The sequence below is a fragment of the Lemur catta genome, chromosome 1 (genome assembly GCF_020740605.2).
Source record: "Lemur catta isolate mLemCat1 chromosome 1, mLemCat1.pri, whole genome shotgun sequence".
Lineage (NCBI taxonomy): Eukaryota > Metazoa > Chordata > Mammalia > Primates > Lemuridae > Lemur > Lemur catta.
The window spans coordinates 54,962,941-54,981,486 of NC_059128.1; the positions used below are offsets into that span (position 1 = coordinate 54,962,941).

General features: G+C 45.3%; 1 protein-coding gene across 1 annotated transcript; it reads left to right on the forward strand.

Moving 5' to 3' along the window:
- The first annotated feature begins 13,641 nt into the window (after positions 1–13,641).
- Positions 13,642–15,631, forward strand: NKX2-8 (NK2 homeobox 8). Its single transcript, XM_045555050.1, has 2 exons — positions 13,642–14,023; positions 14,756–15,631. Exons 1-2 carry the CDS (start codon positions 13,867–13,869, stop codon positions 15,310–15,312), a joined length of 714 nt encoding a protein of 237 aa, XP_045411006.1. The 5' UTR covers positions 13,642–13,866; the 3' UTR covers positions 15,313–15,631.
- The last annotated feature ends 2,915 nt before the right edge of the window (positions 15,632–18,546 follow it).

The following is an 18,546-nucleotide window of genomic DNA, read 5'->3' on the forward strand; positions in this document are numbered from 1 at the left end:
CTTGCTCTGAGGACTAGAAAGGAAATAAATAATTAAAGAATATTAGGGTAAGTGATACGTACAGCTGAAGCACAGCTAACGGTGACACAAGGAGACAGGTCCCTGTTAGCTAGTCCTTTCTATAACCCCAAGACTCGAAGGTGACAGGGAGGGGCAGGACCTGTTCTACTAGGTTTTCTGGTAAAGGTCATAACCTTTAGGCAGTGCTGGGCCAGGATGGTGACTGAAGCTGGATTTCTTGATCCTTGTTTTACTTGGGACACTTTAGGACCCAAGGGAAGTTCATTGTTATGCCAGTGTGGAAATTCCTCTGCCTGGTGCACTTTTATGACCTGACCTGTCCCTCACTAATAGACACCATAAAATGCTAATTCATCTTTTTTTCTGATTGGAAAAGGAAAGTACAATTAGAAAACAAAGCATTGAAGTGAGTTTGTTTTCAGCCTGGGTTTTAAAATGTGTGATTTTTAAATCACAGAAGTCTGACTTCCATCAGAGTTGATTTTTAATAGCTGGAGAAAAAAAAAAGAAAGAAAGAAAGATCCTGACAAAGAGGCAGGAATCTCAGCTAAAAACTAAACAGCACTAATTACCAATTCTGCATATTTCTCCAAACACTGGAATTGGCCCTGACCCAGTCATTTGGCATTTTGTGGGATCTGAGCCTCACAGAAATTATAAAGGCTATGGGATCTTTTATTGAGTGATAAGATGTTGCAAGGGACCAAAGCATGCCTTTTCTTTCAGAAGCAAAATTTTCAGCTTGGAAAAATTAAAACTCACTCAGCTTGTCAACAACATATTTCCCATTTATTTATCCTTATCAGAGGCAGCCCTCCCTGAATGTCAAGGATTGGGGACTGGATGAGGGCATAGAGCTCCATGGGCCCTGCTGGTAACACAAGGATAGTAAAGAGGAAGACTCCTTCCTCAGTAAGCTTTCTGTCTTGTTGGGCTGACAGAACACATACATAAGAAGACAGGTTCTGTCACGAGGTGGAAATGACAACCACTCAGCTGCTTTCAGAAAACTAGCGAGAAGCAGAGACGTGACATGATCAAGGCAGAGAAGCAAAACCTTACCCAAACTAACTGAGAGAGGATGCCATACTTTCAGGCTGTAACATTTGCAAAATTAGGCATGAAATTTTCAGTACTTCTTTCCTGCTTGATCAGTATCATTAGATTCCTCCCGGTGTGGGACAGACCCCTAAACCTCCACTTCATCTTAGTTCTAATTAACTTATTCAGATTTCTGGTCTTGCTTACAGAAGTCTATAACCAACTCCCATGCCTGTGCTCGGACTTTAGGGCTTGTTTCCTCACATCTGACCCATCACTGTTGTGCCCTGCTTTCATTTTCTCAGGGAATCCATAGATAAGAGTCTTTTGAAAGGTGATACATTCTGCCCCTTTCTGATCAATGCAGGTTTCCAAGTTCCTAACCCAGTCACTTGGGCAACGCATCTTCCTAGGAACCAGAAGTCACTTAGTAGAGATGTAGCAATATGGCAAAACCAGCAGAGCTGGAGCATCAGAGAAAGCATTCCTGGACAGGTCTGAAAGTGTGAGATAGCCAAGGAAGAGACGGCATGCAGCCAGCCATGCTATTGCATTTTTCTTTTTCTTTCTTTCTTTTTTTTTTTTTTTTGAGACAGAGTCTCGCTTTGTTGCCCAGGCTAGAATGAGTGCCGTGGCGTCGGCCTAGCTCACAGCAACCTCAGACTCCTCGGCTTAAGCGATCCTACTGCCTCAGCCTCCCGAGTAGCTGGGACTACAGGCATGTGCCACTACGCCCAGCTAATTTTTTCTATATAGATTTTTTTAGTTGGCCATATAATTTCTTTCTATTTTTAGTAGAGACAGGGTCTTGCTCTTGCTCAGGCTGGTCTCGAACTCCTGACCTCGAGCAATCCACCCGCCTCGGCCTCCCAGAGTGCTAGGATTACAGGCGTGAGCCACCGCGCCTGGCCCTTGCATTTTTCAAAGGTATGGACTTTAGCAACTGGCATACGCGGATTCATATACTGTTCTACCACTTAATGGCTGTTTGATTTTGTACCATATCAGAGTATCAGTATTTTCATCTGTAAAATGGGAATATCATAAAACATAACTCCTGGTGTTATGAGGTCTAAATGAACTAGCTTTATAAAATGTTTAGCATTGTGCTTGGCATACAGTGGTTTCTCTTCTAGAAGCTTAGAAAGAATTGATAAAGGAAGCAGTGATTGACTCCTCAACTCAATGGAGAGTTTCAGAGAGAGATTTCATCCATCTGGGAAAACTTGTCCACAATTAGTAGCACTATAACAACAATGAGGTTCATGAAGAGAAGGAGTAATATCAAGGAAAGATCATGAATTTCTGCCTGTCAAAAATAATGGAAGAACGAGGTGCTCTGTTAAATGGATAGTCTGGTTAAAAGGGAGTACTCATCACATTGTTTTCATGTAATGGAAACTGAATGAATATTTCTTGAATATACCACACAGTAATATTGTATATACCTGTATCACAAATGAATTCTTGATTTTTCAAATAATATTATATTCTGTCCATAATGTTAAAACCATACAAAGTGCACATTATTTTTGGGAGAAGGGTAATTCAGATAATATTACAGAATCCCTTAGTACTCAGGAACATTGCATATTAGTTCTCACCGGGTGTAGTGGGTTGAACTGTTTCCTTCAGAAAGATATATTCAAGTCCTAACCTCTGGTAGCTGTGAATGTGACCTTATTTGGAAAAAGGATCTTTGCAGATATAATTGGTTTGAATGAAGTCATACTGGATTAGGTTGGGCCCTAAAGCCAACAACTGGTGTTCTAAGAAAAGGAGAGGCCACACAGAGACACACATACATGGAAGGCCCCGTGACAAGGGAGAAAGTGACTGCAATGATGCAGCTGCATGCTAAGGAACACCAGGGAATGCTAGCAACCACCAGACACTAGGAAGAAGCAAGAAAAGATGCTTCCCTAGAGCATTCAGAGGCCACATAGCCCTGCCAACATCTTGATTTCAGATTTCCAGCCTCCAGAACTGTAAGACAATAAATTTTTATTGTTTTAAGCCACTGAGTTTGTGGCAATTAGTTACGGCAGAGCTAGGAAACTAATACACCGGGTAATACCTGAGTGGATATTTTCATGTTTATTACTTGTTTTCATAAAAGTAGAATTGTTATATTTTAAGGAAGAAGTGGTCCTTAGTATATTGGGAAACATAATCATTTAGTAATCCCACACTTTTAAAAATAATGATATATTATTGAAGAATTATGTATATAACAAATTGTACCACATAAAACAATATGCTAAATACCCTGAAAGAATTCACCATTAAACACTCATATCCAGTGAAAACAATTGTAAAGCAATTCATCATCCCTACGTAGAAGATTTTCAGGAGTAAAAGTGGCAGAGTAGTGTGACTTCTTTTATTATTTCTCAGCCAGCCACTTTTACTTTAAAACGTTTGCTCTTTTTTTTATTAAATTAGTGATTATTTGAACCTGCTAGAATTACCAAAATTAAGTACCATTTTGAACAAAAAGCTCTTTTTTTCTGTATGGTAAAACTTAGCATAAAACTCTAAGCATGAGAAAGTTCGGGTTGCCTTTTATTTACAGTCTTTATCAAGCAAATAATATTCATATTTTGAATTATGCAAATAAGCATTTACATGATAAATCGTAATTGCTCTCAGACAGCTGTTTATAATTGGGTAAATGAGACACACTTTTAAATTGTCTAAATACACACTTACCCATGTTTACATATTTATACACTAGACTGTAACTATTCTCAATCAGCTGTTATCATCTATTGTGTCTTATCCAGACCAAGGGAAGAGAACTTTTGAGTATAAACAGCAAAATCCCTCTTAACTTACTCTGAGATCAGGACTATCACTTCCTTCAAATACGGGGCGACCTCTCACAACATACCTCTTGGCCACAGCATTCCAAAATACCTCAAGCAGGAAATGCTTTTATACCACTTTATTCGGAGGGGAGATTAGTTCTGACTCGTATTCTTATCTGATGGAGTATACTATGGCAAAGAAGAAACATGTTCCTTCTAATGAGATGTTTTGACACCCAAAAAATCCATTTGTCTTATATTTAGCAATATATTCTCATATCAATCAAAAAGAATCAACAAGTTTTTCTTTTAAGAGCACAGAAGTACAGAGCCTGACACCTATCTTGGAGAGGCTTACAATCTAATTAGGAACATGGAATTAGCATATCTGGAATGTTCAGAGAGCAACTGAGAGGAAAATTAGATGGTTTTGACTGTGAGAGCTAAAAGAGCTTAGAAAACAAAAGAAGAGGGTAGGAATCGTGGCCTCGGTTTTAAGGACAGACTGAGAGCCAGCTCACTCCTTCCTGCAGGGTGGGGCCGCTCCAGCTGCTGCAGGACAGGCACAGATAAGGAACGCAAGAACCTTTCCCACCACGTTCACCCAAGTCTTCCAGGGAAATCCAGGGGCCTGATGTGAGTGATGCAGCCTTTGACTTGCCATTCTCTGTTCTTTTCTCTCAGTAGGCAAAAAATTCTACCCCCTTTTTCTTTTTAATCTCAATGCATTTCCCTTTGCTTGTCTAAAGCAGTCAACATTTGCCTGTTTCTGGTCCTTTCCAGGCAAATGCATTTCTTTCCAATTCATCTGATTCTGTTCTTATGTTGTGTTTTATGTGGGCTGAAGAGAGAGAACTTTTACTACAAGATGCTCTGGCTGAATTGAGAGGATTCAAATGCTACTTCAGGGACTCACACACTAGGAAGAATGAATGCTGAAGCATAGAGAGACTTGGGGGAGAAAAACCTGAAGCAGCAACAGAGGCACCTGAAAATGAAAACATTAGGGCTCGGGAGCCTCTATCCTCCCATTAAGTGCAAAGAGAGCCTTTGTGTTGGTGGCAGAGACTTAAGCTGGGGGAGCAGGTAGTCTTCAGGCCAAAAATCTGAAATTGGAGGGTCTGGGTAATGCCACTGAGTACAAAGAAATCTCTTCTTTAGGCAGTCTTTTTCCTTACTCTTGTTCAGAGAAGAAAATCTACTCAGGGACTGGTAATACAGGGTATGCTGAAGTAGAAAGAACCCTAGATGAGGAAAATCTGGGCCCCACACCAGGCTCTGTGAGATGCTGGGCAAGTCACCCAACCTCCCTCTGTGCTTCAGTTTCTTCTTCTGTGAAAGGAAAGGATTGAATTAGATTAAGTTCTCTTCAGCTCTGTGACAGGTGATCCTAAATTTATTATAGGACAGCTCCCAGTTGGATATACAGGGGTAAAAGTCAGCTTCTCCAATATGTATCTCACCTCCCCAAGATCCATTAGAATAGCAACAGTTGCCATGTTTAATTGAGCACCTACTAACTGTGGGCAAGCTCTGTGCCAAGTACCTTACACAAAATTGCTCATTAATCCTCACAACCCATGTATGATTTACTTCCATTTTACACATGAGGACTCTGTGGCTCGAAGAAATTGCAAAACTTGACCAAGGTCATTCAGATTTTACTGGGAGAGCCAGACTTCAAACCCAGATATAATTCTGTCTGTCTGATCCCAAAGCTTGGTGCCTATTGGAAAGAAAAATCAGGTTGCTTATTCTGGACTATTCCTTCTACTTGACTAGATCAGCCTCAGTAGCAGCTCAGTGCCTAGTGCTGATGAGTTAGTTAACACATATTTATGGATTGCAGTTTTCTTAAAATCCTGCCTCTTGAGGGACCTGTATGCTACTGATGATAAAGCTAGGTGGGTGGGCAGCCTTGTGGTGAGGGGTGGAAGCGGGGTGTTTATTTGTGTAATTCAATTGACTCTAGTCATTAATGGCCTTCTGGATTCATCAGGAGTGTGACTGCTGGTCACAGCAGCCAGAGCCCAGATGGCCCGACATTTTGGTTATATTTGGAGGAAAAAGACTGGCTGTGGATACAGCATAACTTGGAACAGGAGTATGATGATTCCCCCACCACCTCAGCTCCTTCTTGAGTAGGACTCTGGGAGGCTGGCCTGGCCCCCGGGCTCCAGGTCTCTGTCTCTCCGGAATTGACACGAATCACCTTGGGTGGTCGCTCCCATGGCCATTGTGCACGTGCGGCTTTCTGCCTATTGACATTAGGGGATGTGCCCCCACCTTCCCTTTGTCTCATCCTCGATTTAAGACACATTTGTTCTCACTGGCTTTTAACTGGTTTTCAATCTATGTTCCTTGCTAGGGTAAGTTAACTTTTTTAAAATGCAGCTTGCAAAGGGTTTCTGTGCTGCCCAATTAGCATCGTAAGAGACTCAGCTGTTTGGAAACAGATACAACTTAAACCAGATGAAACCACATTCTGCTAGTCACTGAGAGGCTGACAAAAAACCAAATCACAACAGGATTCCTAGATATTAGCTTCTGTTCCCTACATGGACTTAAAATGTGCAGGCCTTCAGGTCCCTTAATTGGCAACTGAACAAAACCACCAAGCACTATTCTCTACCCTTCCCAGTGTGATACTCCAGAGGTGATAAAACTGACTCCCTGCCACTCGCCTTCCCTTTACCACCCTCCCTCTGGTAAAAGCCCTGGCTGGCTAGAGATGGGTGATCACCAAGCTGAGACAGGCGTTCAATCTCTCACTTTCTTTTCCCTTCCTCCCTCCCTCCCTCCCTTCACTCAGTCACTCCACCTCCATTCACTGCAAACTACCTCAGATGCAGTTAGAGGCACTTGCCGTTTTCTCTCCCCACCCCCACCCCATGCTTCTTAGGGATGCTCTTGTGATCCATCAGCTGATAGAAGAATCAGGATCTCACTCCGACTTCTCTAGGGTCTGAATAATAGAAAATCTCAATTACATAAAAACAGAGTGTGAGTCACAAAAAGAGATATTTATTTCCTTTTCCTAATGATTCTATAAAATAAATGATTTAAATGATAATTCATGGAACCTGGGTGGCTTTTATTTTAGTCTTACTATAGAAGAAACCAGAAGGCTAAATTCGCCAGAGATGACTTGCTAATGATATAGTATAACCCCCTGCATTCTGGCATCTGAGCTTTCACAAAATTCATCATTATATTAATAAGATTATTTTAATAATACATAAGAAATAGAATATCTAACTTTAGGCACAGATATTGTATCTCTGGTTTTCCCCCATTAAATATGTTTTGCAGCCCAATCCTTTTGCTTAAGAAAAACAGAAAAGAAGGTTTTGTTTAGCTTTTAAAGAAGCCAAAGCCACAGGAGCAACTACAAGCCCAAACAAACCCATATTTCCAGTGCCCAAGGAAAAAAACTGGGTTTTGATTATGTATTCAAAATGTGCACATCCTGATGCCACAGCCACCCAGGAATATGTCAGTCTAGTTTATGCAAACTGGCTTGAATTGAGGAGCTGCTAATTAAAATGAGCAATGGAAACACAGTGCTGCTCGTGGGCGGATGTGTCAGACAGATGGTCTTCACCGTTGGCTCATGGGGACCATGGACAGAGGAAAGCTGGAAACAGACTTGCTGGAAACTGTGGGGCAATAACCTGGGGTTGGTTATAAATTAAATGAGAGCTTGACAAGCAGGTGGAATCCAAAAAATACAATGAAAGTTTTGTGAAGTGCTCTCTTATTTCTTCAAGTTCATGTTACAAAGCAAAATGCTACTTCAAGGATAAGCCAACAACACTTTAGGATGGAGCTTGTTAACAAAAGTAACATATTCAGCACAAGAAATTGTATGGCTATCATTTTTTAATTTCACTTAATTAAAGGCCATACCCAGTTTAAAATATATAAAAATATATTAAAGATGAATTTCTTGTCTTGGGAATACTGAAATTACCATTTTAAAAAATCATCTATAAAAAGTACAGCTTTACTATACAGAAGTTTTATTAAATACATAGCCTGTATATTTTTGTGTCAGAGAATATCCTTAGATAAAGTCATTTCTTAGTTGTTTCTTAACTTGAATAAGTCCAATTAATGGGTTTTGAGATTCAGAGCAAGACAAATGGAACAATAAATTTCTCAAGAAATTCTAAACACCCTTCTTCATACCCTGTCGTTGAGATAAAGCTAAATCTAAAATGCCCAGTGTTGAGCTTTGTCATTTATGTATTTGTCTGATGGCTCCAGAGGTAGTTTCCATGGTAAGCTCCGGGTGCACAAGAAGCAGGGTGAGTGGAATGTCCCCTTCCAATGAAGAACTTTTCACTGACAGTGATAAAGGCCAAGAACCTCCTTCACACAAATGATTGAAAAACAGAACACGAAGGACATTTTTATTTTGTTTTGTTTCTTTTGTGTGCTATGTGACTTCAGTGCAAATACCCATTTAATCAAGAATACAAAGACAGCCACTTTTGCTGGGTAAGGGATTTCTAGAGGCTGCAGTGAACATATCTAGTTCTTTCACTTTTTTTTGTGGAGACATTCCTGCCGATTGTCATTTCATGCTCCTGTTGTGCATGTTTGCCTCTTCTTGCAAGAGAGGAAAAGATTTTTCCAAAGGAAAATGTAAGAGTAAACTAAATAGGATCTAGAAAAACTTGAAGTGCTTTAAAAATTAAAATTTATCTATTGTCATTAATTTTAGAACTATAAAGACTTTAGAAAAGAATATAAAAGCCACTATCGACTGGACCATTTCCTTTCATGATTTTATCCTCTTTGAGTTGATGAGATCAAATTGAATCTGTAGCTGTAAGCTAGCACATGCTCTCATTTTCTCTCACTTTTAAATCATTCTTTTCTAATACCTTCTATTACAACAGATTCTCTTCTCTAGGTCCTCTTCATCCTCTCTACTAATTTCTTCAATTCTGAGGATATCACAGTCTGCTTTAAAGTCTCTCCTTAAAGTTTGCCTCTTCTAGGTAATCTATCCTGACTCAGGATGAGATAACAAGTGTGAGTATACATTGTAAACATTCTCAAAAGTATAAAATATAAAAGTTATATTTTTATATTACTATCATCATCTCATCATTATTGATACTTTAGCTCTCTGAGAGACTATGATTCCTGTCTTGACCAAATATTAGCAAATACTTCCCCAGAATGATTAGTTCAGTGTTTAGCCAAAATTACTGTCAAATAAGACAGAAATAATATCTTGCTTTCATGATGTAACCCTTTTAAAATTCCAAAGATGATCTCAGAAAAAAGTAAAGGTATATAAAAAAGACCTCATTGTAATGCTTGGGTCATTTATTAAAAAAATAACTGGCTTGAACTGAAGTGTTGGTGGTCAGTTATAACTATGCACTGTGGGCAGGCCTATGTGAGGTACTGGGGCTTGTATCATCAAATATTTTCCTAGGGTCAGTCTACCCTGTTAGTGTCTGTATGTGACATTAAGTGTGACTTAGAGCCTGGACTTTTACTATGTAAATATCAATAAGAATTCCGTGTTAGAATTTCTGTGTAGAAACTGTATCTACATTAGTCAAGCAAAGAAGTATAAACTGGAACCTTAAAAATTAGACAAAAATATGAAGTTCAGCTGTGGACAAAGATTTGACACCTCTCCCTCCCAAGTTGTGTTATTATTTTCACTCTGATAGTTTACATATCAAGCCAAAACAGGTACACTTATTATACCATTGTAAGGCATGGGAAAGACCAGAAATATTTAAGAAACTAATAAACTAGTTAAAAATTAAAAAGTTATTTGCTATCTATTTAGCAAATGGAGATTATGTATATTTAATTAAATACATTTATTTTTAAATTCAATGAAGCATTTTACTGCTATATGTTTTTTCCCATATATACCTAAACAACTAGATAGATATACTGGGAAAGAAAAACTTTCCCCTAGAGATCAAGAACAACCACCACCAAGTCAATGTAAAGTCATTATTTTAAGAGACTGAAGGTAGAAACGTTCAAATCTTGCCATTTGGCATTAAACAATAAAATCTAAAGCCCATTTCAAAGACAGATTAAATTCCCAGCCTGAAAGTAATTGCTGTTCCTCGTCCTATGTGTATATATCATCAATACAACTAAGAAAGAATCACAGCTAGGCCTGGACCACCATCAAGCAATTGATTATTAGCCATTAAAAGGGAAATGTTTACTTATTCACGGCAACTAGTTTTCAGAAGGAAAGGCAAAGAGATCTGATTTTAAATGCTGCCTTTTCTTCACATCCTATGACCAATCAAGATTATCCACTTCTTCTTGGAAGTGTCAAAAGCCCATTTTTATTTTCCTTTCACTATTTTAACCAGAATACTGATAAAAAGGGGAGAGCAGTTGCTATGAGGCAAAGAAAAATGTCCTGGCAGTTGAGGGCCCTTCATCTATCAAGGGGAATTTGCAATGTTGCCTCTCTTCAATACTGTATAGATTTGCAGGATTTTGTAAAACACTTAACCAAAATGGAAGGATTTAAAAACAGAATGCAAGATACAAACACAATCATTTTTTAAAAATCAAGATGCTTTAGTTTTATTTCAGAATTTTCTAGTCTTAAAATCTTAAGCACACAGCAGTGACGATCATCTGGATAATACTTTTGAAAGGATGATTAGTGCAGAGAGCTTAAATATATTCACTGTAACATAGACACCTAAAGATTAAAAACTCTTACTGGAATCGAGATATAGTACATCCAATTACAAGGAAAAAATAGTTATCAAATTAAATAATAATATTCATAAGCTATGTTGAGTTGCAAAATAAGTTCAAGTGTCCAAAACATCAAACTATTTGAAAATCTGGAAAGAATATCCTGTTAGACGTTAAATTGTATTCTATGGATCTCTTGTGAATTGGAGACAATTCATATGTATCTCCAATACGTAAAAAACTTAAGAGTAGTTTGAATATCTTTTTCTGTTGACCCATCATAAAAATAATTTTCTCTGAGTTTATCTGATGTGAAGAGGCAATAGAGAAAGCACCTTTCTCTTATAATTCTGACTCTCCACCCACTTTCCTGTATTTTGTCAGAAGGCACTGTTTATATGGAACAACCTCCTGGAGTCCCCAGGATCTAGCTCTTAGAGGTAATTTAGATACATCCCCAGAGCAGAGTTGAGAAGGTAAGACTATGGCAGAGGGCTTATGGCAGAGGAGGAGGAAATCCAAGATGAAGCAGGGAAGTTGCAGCACTTTCAAGAGCCATGGTATAGGGTTTCCCTTGGGATATCTACAACACAGACTGAGGTCCAGGAACACTGTTCCCAGGCCAGGGAAAGTGAAGCTAGAAGTAATATTTGGAGCTAATCCCAGAGCAAAGGCCTCCCCAGAGCACAAGTGCTAGATGGGGCATGTATCTCTGCTTTGGGAGCCAAACACTAAGAGTTAAAGCAAATATTTGATACTGAAGAGCTCTTAAGAACTGAAGAGCACCATTTACTTATTTCTACACGTCGGTGTGGGCTTAGGATGCTAAATAGATTAAAAGGCTAAGAGAGGTCAGTCACTCAAGAAAAAGACTGTTCTTTTGCTTCTCCTGACTTGGTTCTCTTACCCAAAATTGTTTTCTGCCTCACCCCACTCCAGTGGAGGATCCTTGGGAAACTCAAAAGATGACACATCCTCTCCTAGAACATCCTGGAGAAGGAGGAGTCAGAGTCCTGGGGATGAGAATTCAAGAACTGAACCGTAGGGATGAGGGCGTTCTAAAGTCTCGAGTAAACGTTACAATGAAGATGAGTGTAGAAAAATTCCAGAGATATGAAATCATAAAACTGGTAAGGTCCTTAGTAATGGCCACATCTATTCTCTTCCGTTTCAGATTGAAAAAAAAGCAGGTGGCTTAGAGTAGTGAGGAGATTAGAGCCAGCTATGGGCAGAGCTAGGATGCGAGCTGACTTCCAGGCCAGAGCTCCTTCTACCTGACACAGCCTCGGCTTCAGGCCGGAATTTGGGAGTCTGTCACCGCTTCCCTAGGACGACCTTTGTCAGTGCCCTCCCTCTGCTTCTCGCTCAGGAGAGGGCTGACAGAGGTTGCCAGGCATTGGGCTCTAGCCACAGGGAAGAACACGAAGCCTTGAGCCAGTCTGCGACCTGTCCACTCTGCAAGAGCTGAAGCGCGGTGCGCTCCGGTTTCCGGACTCCGCAGTCGCCTGCCCACCCCCGGTTGCTGCACTGGCCCCGTCTGCAGAGAGGACAGCCAAGTCATTTCAATTTAATCTTATTTAAAAAGACATAACTAATAAATCTATTGCCGGGGCTGCGGAAAGACGGCCAGCAGAGTCGATCGTGCTCCCAATCCCATTGAACCCCATTGAAAACCATGACAACACCGGACAAGCTCCGATTTATCCCGGCGCGCTAAAGCGCATTGTGAGCAGGCGTCAATCACGCATTATTCCGGACTGAACAAATGCAAAATCTTGACTGGAACAAATGCTTCCAACAGGTCCGGGGCGTCGAGCTCCATTTCCCCTTTGTCCACGGCCTAGCAGTTGGCCTGTATTGGGGTTGCCTCCGCCCGACCACCCAGCGCGCCGCGGAGCTCCGAGTACCTCGGGCACTCTCGACAGGGAGGCTGCTGGGGAGGGTGCGCAGGGCTGGCGGGGCCGCGGCCGCGGCATCCGAGCCAGGTTCGAGTTCAGCCCTGGAGGAGCCAAGACTCCAGGTGCGGCCACCCAAGTGCAGCAACCCTTACTAAAATGTAGCAACCAAATACCCAAATCACTAGCTGAAGAAGCAGAGGCCTCTGAGAGGGCATTCGCTGAACTGAAACGCAGCTAGGGCAAGGCCATGGGGCAAAAAAGTGTATCCATGGCGTTGAGGCTATGGGGCCGAGGGGCACAAGTGGCACCAGAACGTTTGCCGACCCCAAGGTGGCCTCCAAGCCCTCATGGGCCGCCCTGAGAAACGCCGAGGCCCGTGAGCTTTAGAACGGACCTAAGCCCAGATTTGCAGAGTTTGGCCGCTGAGCCCGGGCCTCACGATGGGCAACAGCGGGCAAGGATGGACCAACCAGGCCAGCACTTCAGATCTGAGTAGCTTGGTCATATGCCTGCCTGTTTTGCTGGCCTGGGGCTCCCCCGGTATGCTCCCAGCCCTTCCCTAGCACTCCTGAGGCTGTCGGGTGATACTGGGGGCTTGGGGAGAATCCCAGTGGCCTTCTTAACCCTCCACCCAGATGCTGGCAGGGCCAAGCCATTCTCTGCGCCCTCCAGGAACTTCTCGCCCTGAATCCTTAGAGGGGCCCTAACCAAAAAGAGAAAGGGAGCGCGCCAGAGTTTAAAGCCACTTTGTAAATCACTTTCCGGATAATTGCGGGAACTAACACTCCACCAAACAAACTCAAGGAATAAAGCAAACAGGGAATAAATTCCTGGGTGCCCATAAACCCACCCATGCCGCCCCCACCCTTCCCGGTGCTCCAGCGGGGCCAGGACCCATACCAGCCTAGGAGGAGGAGGAAGCTGGGGCTGGGTCGGGCAGGGTGGTGGCCACCGCTCGCCACCCAAGATGTTATTCACTAGCAACAATCCCCATTATCTGTCCCCACTTTGGGCTAATCAGACAGAATCTCTAATGCCGAAGGCTGCTTCCTGCCTTCTCTGGGAGGTAACGGGGCTCCGAGGGGCGGGGTATTGGGCGGGGCGGGGGCGGAGGTGGCACCTTCCGGGCTTGCCCCGACTTTGGTCCAGCGCTCATTCAGGTACTTAACACCCTGGAGACCCGGACCTCCGCTTTCAAAGCGGCCCGGGTGGGAAGAGCTGTTTATATAAACAGGGATTCCGCTGTAAATGCGCTAATATCCCGGCTGCCAGCGCATGGCGAGCGCCTCCCACGCCCACCCGTAGGAGCGGCGTCCCCTGCCGCCCCTCGGTTCCCAGCCTGCCCTGCCCCCGCCTCCGCCTCCGCCTCCTTCCCCTCCTCGGCCATGGCCACCTCTGGACGCCTCAGCTTCACCGTGCGCAGCCTCCTGGATTTACCCGAGCAGGACGCGCAGCACCTGCCGAGGAGGGAGCCAGAGCCATGCGCCCCCCAGCCCGACCCTTGCCCCGCCTGGTTGGAGTCGGAGCGCGGCCACTACCCCTGTGAGTGAGCAGAGGACTGAGGTGGGGGATGCAGGGGGGAGCAGAATCAAGGGCCCGGACTATGCGGGGATGGGAAGCCGAAATCCCAGCCCAGGGTCTGGATTTCTTTAGTTTTGGAACCAGAGACTCTGCCCTCAAATCCCTATCCCATTCGTCCAGGTCAGCACATTCTGAGAGCAGATCCCTGCGCCTGGCACTAGTGCCCGGGATTTGGGTTTCTGTGTCTGGAGATTCCTAGGGGTTGGACTATTTAATATTTAAAACATCCGCCTTACGTGCCTGAAAATGCGGCCACGTTCTCCAGGCCTCAGTAGGGGATGGCCATTGTTGGGGAGTTTATCGCACCCCGACACCCACTCTGTGCAGGGCTTTGCAAACCTTGGCAGACTGTAATGCAGTGGACGTGGAGGTGGCCCGTGTTGGTGACCCAGCTTGTGGTAAATTGGTCGGCCAGCGCAGCCACCAGTGCTGACATTTTAAGGGGCCCTGGGTGAATTTCTGTGGGGCACAATCTCAGGCCTGGTGATTACTGTTGTGGTATGAATGGGGTCACCGAATTCGGAGAGGTGGGTGTCCAGATGTGGACTCAGGAAAGGGAATGTCCTCGCCCTGAAACCCGCGTGGAAGCGGGGGGCGCCCTCCATCCTGCAGCTCAACACCCGCGCGAGAAGGGAAGAAGGCGCTCGGAGGGTCCGACGCCTCACCAGTCCATGTCTCCTTTGCTGTCCCCAGCCTCGGACGAGAGCAGCCCGGAGACCAGTACGCCAGACGCATCGCAGCGGCAGTCCGCTCGGTCCACGTCTCCTGGGTCGGACGTGGAGAAGAGGAAGAAGCGGCGGGTGCTGTTTTCCAAGGCGCAGACGCTGGAGTTGGAGCGGCGCTTCCGGCAGCAGCGGTACCTGTCCGCGCCTGAGCGCGAGCAGCTTGCACGCCTGCTGCGCCTCACGCCCACGCAGGTCAAGATCTGGTTCCAGAACCACCGCTACAAGCTGAAACGCGCGCGCGCGCCTGGGGCGGCGGAGTCGCCCGACCCGGCTGTCTCCGCTGAGCTGCACGGCGCGCCCAGCCTGCTGCGGCGCGTAGTGGTGCCCGTGCTGGTGCGCAACGGGCAGCCGTGCAGCGACAGCGGCGAGGCAGGCACCGCAGCTGCCCAGGACAAGTGCGGCGTCTCCCCGGCCGCCTCCTACCCTCTGCCAGGTTACACCGCCTTCGGGCCCGGCTCGGCGCTCGGCCTCTTCCCCACCTACCAGCACTTGGCGCCCCCCACTCTGGTCTCCTGGAACTGGTGAGGCCGCCGCGGTGAACCTGGGGCTACCTTGGACTTGGGAGCGCTCTCTGCGGCTGGAGCAGGGCTGGAACCAAAAACCTGGAACGCTCCCCGGCCGCCTTCCTGCAGCCCCATATCCTTCAGCACCAGGTTCCCCTGGTCGGCCCTTACCAGCCGTCCTAGAAACACAAGAAAGGAACTTTTGCAAAGATGCCCCCTCCACTTCCCTCGACCGCCAACCCCAGAGCTAGATTTTATTGCTTGAGCCTTATTTGTATATTTTAAAATAGCTATTTGTATGGGAAGCAACTTATTTTAAAAGAAATAGAGTATTTTTCCTCTTTGTGTTGCGAGAATAAAATGTGTAGGGTTGGATCCGATGCGCGCCTGCCAGGAACGTAAGTGGGAGCCATGCTTCCCCGACCGGAGTTCGGAGAGTCCCCTAGCTCATTGACTGGCTGAGTTAGCGCCCACCCGGGGGTGGGTCGAAGGGCAGATTGCAGTCTCGACCTGGCTTTAGGAAGATACTGGGGTTGGGGCCTGGGAGCAGGAAGGAAAGAAGAGGAGGACGCTAGGGCAATGCTGGGTCCCTGTCAACGGGAGGTGTCTCTGGCCCCAGAGTAACTCAGAGGCGCCGGTGGGCTCCCAGAGCTGCTGGCGTTCCAAACACCAAAAGTCAACTCTGTGGGCCAGGACAGGCTATAACGAACTTCTCCGGAGACGGGCCAGCGAGGCCAAGTGCCAGAGCGCACTGCACTTGGAGCAGCCCAGGCCTGGCCTCAAGCTGTTACTTTCCAGAGCGCAAGAGCCCAGTAACTGGGGACCTGAAGAGCACAGGGGAAATTGCAACCCCCAGTTAGGCCACGGAGCGCCTCATTTATCTGTGGTTTCCCGCCTCCTCCTGCAGTACCTGGCCAGGGTGGGAAGGGGTAGGGGCGGCGAGGTGATGAAATCAAAGGGTGGTGGGAACGACCGGCTCAGGGCACTACTGCCTCGGGGCGGACCCGGGAAGATGAGGGAGGGACGCCTTGGAGAGGGTGAGTTTGGTGACTCAACGCTGGGGCAGGATTCGCAGGTTGGCTTCATTTCACCTGCACTAGTGAATCTAGTGTAGGGGATCTAGGGGATTTAGTGTCCCACTCCTTGGGTTTGTAAATACCCTTCTCCGCATCTGGAGCCCTGGGGTTTCATATGCGGGCAGTCACTTTCTCGGAGAAGTAACGACCTCGCTCCCTGGCGCCCACTGCAGGAAGATTTCAGGCATCCGGTCCGGGAAGGGAGCAACTTCCCTGATGAAGGATGTAAGGAGTAGCCGTTGGGCCTGTTAGGGGCTCTAGCTGCCTTGTCTAAGGAGGAGGAAGGGAAGGACAAGGGTGGCTGAGGCAGTGTTATCACCTGGGATTTTGGGGGATGGGAAGAGAAAACGAGAGGAGAGCAGGGGGGAAGGGAGCGGGGTGTTTGGGTCTCAGCTGCTGGCCACCTTGCCTTCCATATGGATGCGGCTATCTTAGAAGAATCTCGATCTTAAACCTCCTTTTGTCTTGGGAACTGAAAAGGGCATTGTCAGGCCTGAAAAGGACCTAGACAAAATCCGCAGTGTTTCGATTCAGGACTCTGTTTAATCAGTCCCTGGTGACAATGTAGTGGGTGTTAGGCAGGACAATAGTATCTTTTTAAACCTTGTGGCCTTCAGGAAGACAAAGGGCTTGAATTTTATGGGCTTACAACTTCAATTAGAACAGTGCCAGTGTGCATGGGAGATTATCAAATTTGTATCATAAAACCCCTTTCTAATAAATGATTGCTGGGGAGGGAGCCTGAACATTGTAAGACATATATAGGGACCTGCCAGGGGGCTTCCCAGTTAGCCCTGGCAGAGCAGATGGGAAAGAAAAGGAGGAAAGTGTTTCTGAAGAAGGCTGGGTTAGGACTTGCCTCTGTGGTCAGCTGGCTGAGTGCTTGCCTCTTCCGTGCTCTTCCTCCAGAAGGGCTGTTTTCTCCAAGAATGGGGGTAAAGATTCGTGGCTATTGATGGTGACAAAGACCTCCTGAATATTCTGGGGGATAAAATGAAAAACCAATCACTGCCTGTTGTGTTCCTTGACTTTTTTTTTTCCTAGCGCTCCAGGGAAATGGTCTTGGAGTATGCAATGCAGAGGGCCTATTAAATCTGAGGCCCATAGGACTAAGGAATTTAGACCACGGAGAGACCCTCCTTCCAGGAGGCTCTTTGGGAAAGCATATCCTCAGTCAAACTCATCCTGGTCCTAAATGGTGAGCCAGGAGGTCTACCCAATAATATACACTCAGCTGCTTGCCAGGGAGGTGGTCAGAGCCACAGCAGCATGCCCACCCGGCAGGCCTGCTAGTGCCCTGGGCAGGATGAGGGCAGCAGGAGCCATAATGTATAAACTGTTACCTGCTTCCTTTCACTCCTTTCCTTTAGGTTGCTAAGGTCCTTCCTTTAGAGAAGAAAAACCATAGGGGAAAGTTAAAAATGCACTCTCATCACAACCAACCCATTTTAGAGACCCAGGCTGTCATTTTTTTTTTTTTCGGTTCACACCTGTGATAAGCTGAAAAGATGAATGTCTATTTCCTTTGTGTCCTAAAAGATCAGTTCCTCCAAGTTCTGAGAAAAGCTGAACCCAAGGCCTCTCTCCCAGCAGCAGTGAGAACAGAACAGTTAGGATCTCCTTCCTTAGACAAAAGGACTTCAAACCTGTCCCCCATCATCAACATCACCAGGCAGATTCACACTCAGCAAACTTTTCTTGTGTTCTAGGCATTTTTCTAGGTACTTTCACAGTTGACCTCACAGAAACCTTATACATTGTGTATATAATGCTCCCATTTTATACAGATAAGAAACTGAGGCTCAGTGGGTAGGGGTGACTTGCCCAGTGCAGTTATAAACCTCGAAGAACATTACCATTGTCCTCAACTTAACACATATTTAGCCATCCTACAAGCTGCCCTTAAGGGGGACAATTGTAATCTTGATGTGATGACTGCATACTATACAGCCTTACAAGCTATCGTATGGATAGTCTGGGAGGATGAGAAAGCATGCCAAAAGCACTCTACAGAGCTCAGGGTCACTCACAGGGGCTGATTACGACCTATCACAGTAGTTGCTAACATCTGCTGACGTTTCTTAGGTACCAGGCAATCTTCTCAGATCTTTTCTTCGTATTAACTCATTCAATTCTCACCACAACTCCACAAGATAGTACTAGTAGGCTCACTTTACAGA

Bases quoted from the DNA above. Each gene is read 5' to 3' on its own strand.
- NKX2-8 (XM_045555050.1), top strand. From the start codon at position 13,867: ATGGCCACCTCTGGACGCCTCAGCTTCACCGTGCGCAGCCTCCTGGAT. The intron at 14,024-14,755 runs GTGAGTGAGCAG...TGCTGTCCCCAG, and splicing joins GGAGCGCGGCCACTACCCCT to CCTCGGACGAGAGCAGCCCG.